This window comes from Gekko japonicus, unplaced genomic scaffold, assembly GCF_001447785.1.
Source record: "Gekko japonicus isolate JY-2015 unplaced genomic scaffold, Gekko_japonicus_V1.1 scaffold7516, whole genome shotgun sequence".
NCBI classification, from domain to species: domain Eukaryota; kingdom Metazoa; phylum Chordata; class Lepidosauria; order Squamata; family Gekkonidae; genus Gekko; species Gekko japonicus.
Genome location: NW_015172792.1, coordinates 8,755 through 11,128, shown reverse-complemented (window position 1 = coordinate 11,128; position 2,374 = coordinate 8,755). Strand labels below are relative to the sequence as shown.

General features: G+C 50.3%; 1 protein-coding gene across 1 annotated transcript in view; it reads right to left on the bottom strand.

The window, feature by feature from the left end:
• Positions 1-234: 234 nt before the first annotated feature.
• LOC107119374 (carcinoembryonic antigen-related cell adhesion molecule 16-like) overlaps positions 235-2,374 on the bottom strand; it is a 4,135-nt gene continuing 1,995 nt past the window's right edge. The window contains exons 2-4 of the mRNA XM_015421837.1: positions 788-1,177; positions 393-494; positions 235-239 (exon numbers count right to left, since the gene is read on the bottom strand). Coding sequence (XP_015277323.1) covers positions 235-239; positions 393-494; positions 788-1,177 — 497 coding nt within the window. The remainder of the gene's footprint in view (positions 240-392; positions 495-787; positions 1,178-2,374) is intronic.

Sequence of the window (2,374 nt, the reverse complement as noted above, 5' to 3'; positions counted from 1 at the left end):
GAGACATCAACATGTTGCGCATGGCATCGGGGTGGGGGTAATTTCCAGCTGGCCGGCGGTGAGCAGGAGCCCACAAAAGCAGGGAACACACACCCCCGCCCCCACGTAGGGAATGGGAACGCCTAGTTCTAGATCCAAGCAAGCCAATTCTCTCCCTGGAAGCTAAAATGACCAAACTGAAACTATTGTGCTTTGGTCACATCATGAGAAGACAGCAGTCACCGGAAAAGACGGTCATGCTAGGAAAAGTGCAGGGCAGCAGGAAAAAGAGGAAGACCCAACAGGAGATGGACGGACTCCGTTAAGGATAGGCACGAACCCACAAACGAACCCCAATTCAAGCACAAACCAAGGGTTCGGGAGAACGTGTCTCCCACGATCCGCCCACGAACCTCGATCTTTTCCATAGAGGTTCGTGAGGTTCGTGGGAGACACCTTCTTGGGTGGGCCGAACTCCGCGAACCACAAACCGGTTCGCACAACGGAGAAGTTCACTGGAAGTTTGGGGTTTGGGGTTCGTGAAAACCCCGAACCTCCGATGAACCTCAATTTTTCCGGTTCGTGCCCATCCCTAGACTCCGTCAAGGAAGCCCTGGCCCCCAGTCTGCCAGACCTGAACATGGCTGCCAACAATAGGGCTTTTTGGAGGTCATAAATTCATAGGGTGGCCATTAAGTCAGAATTGACTCGATGGCACTGAACACCCACCCACATAGGAAGCTGCGGTCTCGCCATAAACGCTATTTCCCAGCCCTGGTGGTAGTCCTCAAAGGGGATCCGTACTTACCAGACACTTCTAGATGAACAGAGCCTACGTAGAACTCATCTGGCTGTTGACCCGGTCTCTGATCCGATTCTTCGAAGATGATGGAATAGTTCCCCGTGTCGGATGGTCTCAGATTGGCGATGTGCAAGGAGCAATCGGCTCTCACCGTCTCCCGCCCGCTGTGGCCGCTGCCTTTTCTCTCCTGGGGGGACGAGCCTGGGATATATTCAAGGATGGCTTCTGGTTCCCCGTTACGAGGTTCCCGGGACCACTCGCACAGCGCGAACCGTTGGGGGCCTCCCCGCACGGCGATGGTGACGTTCTGCCCCACTTGAGGTCTTGGCGGCTCCAGGATCAGGGAAACCTTTCTCTCGGCCACTCCCAGACTGAAGGCGCAGCTCAAAAGGATGCCTGCCAGGAGAAAAGAGACTTAGATTCAATTCTGTAAACTTCTAATTCTGTCAACGATGTTTCAGTCGTGTGGTGCCTTTCTTCCGCTGTTGGGCACGAGGCGGCCAGCTGAGGGTTCCTGGTTTTTCTCCCATCCAGACACGAAACACAGTCTAGTTCCTCCCTAGATCCTGTTCTGCTACACACACAAACACACACACACACGAATGCTCATGAAGCTGCCCTATACTGAATCAAGACCATCAGTCCATCAAGGTCAGTACCTGGTGGAATGAGCTCCCGGAGGAGATCAGGGCCCTGCGGGACCTCTCACAGTTCTGCAGGGCCTGCAAGACGGAACTCTTCCACCAGGCTTTCAACTAGGAGCCACCACTAAAGCGAGCTGGAATCAGGTTCTTCCAGAGAGGACTCTCTCTCAGAGCAAGGGGCAGCCGCCCCTAAAAGTCCTTATAAGTTGCGGAAGAGACGTGGAAAGGAGAAGTGAAGGCTGAAGGACTCTGAATTGTGCCTTTGAGAACTTTGAAATGGGATGATTGGGGATACTTTTTAAAGACAGTTAAAGTTTAAGATTTGGGAAAAGTTATTATAATTACGTGCCTCAGTCTATAATGGTGTAAACGCAGTGACGACTTGATGTAGTTAAGCTGGCGGGAGATCTCCTCTCGTGGGTTTTTAGTCAGTAGTGGGTATCTTTCTTTATCCTATCAATGTAGTTCCCCCGTCCTTTTTTCTGTTGTAGTTTTGTAGTGTTATAAAAAAAATAAAAATAAAAAATCCCCTCCAGGGTCTAAAACACACACACACACACTAGGAGCAGCCACTACCACCACCAACAACTATTTTGTGGTAGCAACGGGGTAATAAGATGGCCCATTATAAAGATCTTGCCACAGTATTGCAATGGATCGGTACTGCTGAATTGGGCTCTTGGTTAATATCTATAGGTCACCATCTTGATTCGATCTGAATGTTGAACATCCCTGAGCACTTTATTATTGTGAATGATGGTTGTTTTTGTTCTGTTTTTAGTGTTTTATACTGGCACATGGTTGCCCTTCTTTGTGAGCCCGTTCGCGGGGAGGGCGGGATAGAAATGCAATAATAAATACAGAAAGAATTGTCTACTCAGACTGGCAGCTGCTCTCCAGGGTCTCAGGCAGAAGGTCATTCACAGCACCTTTTCACTGGAGATGGCAG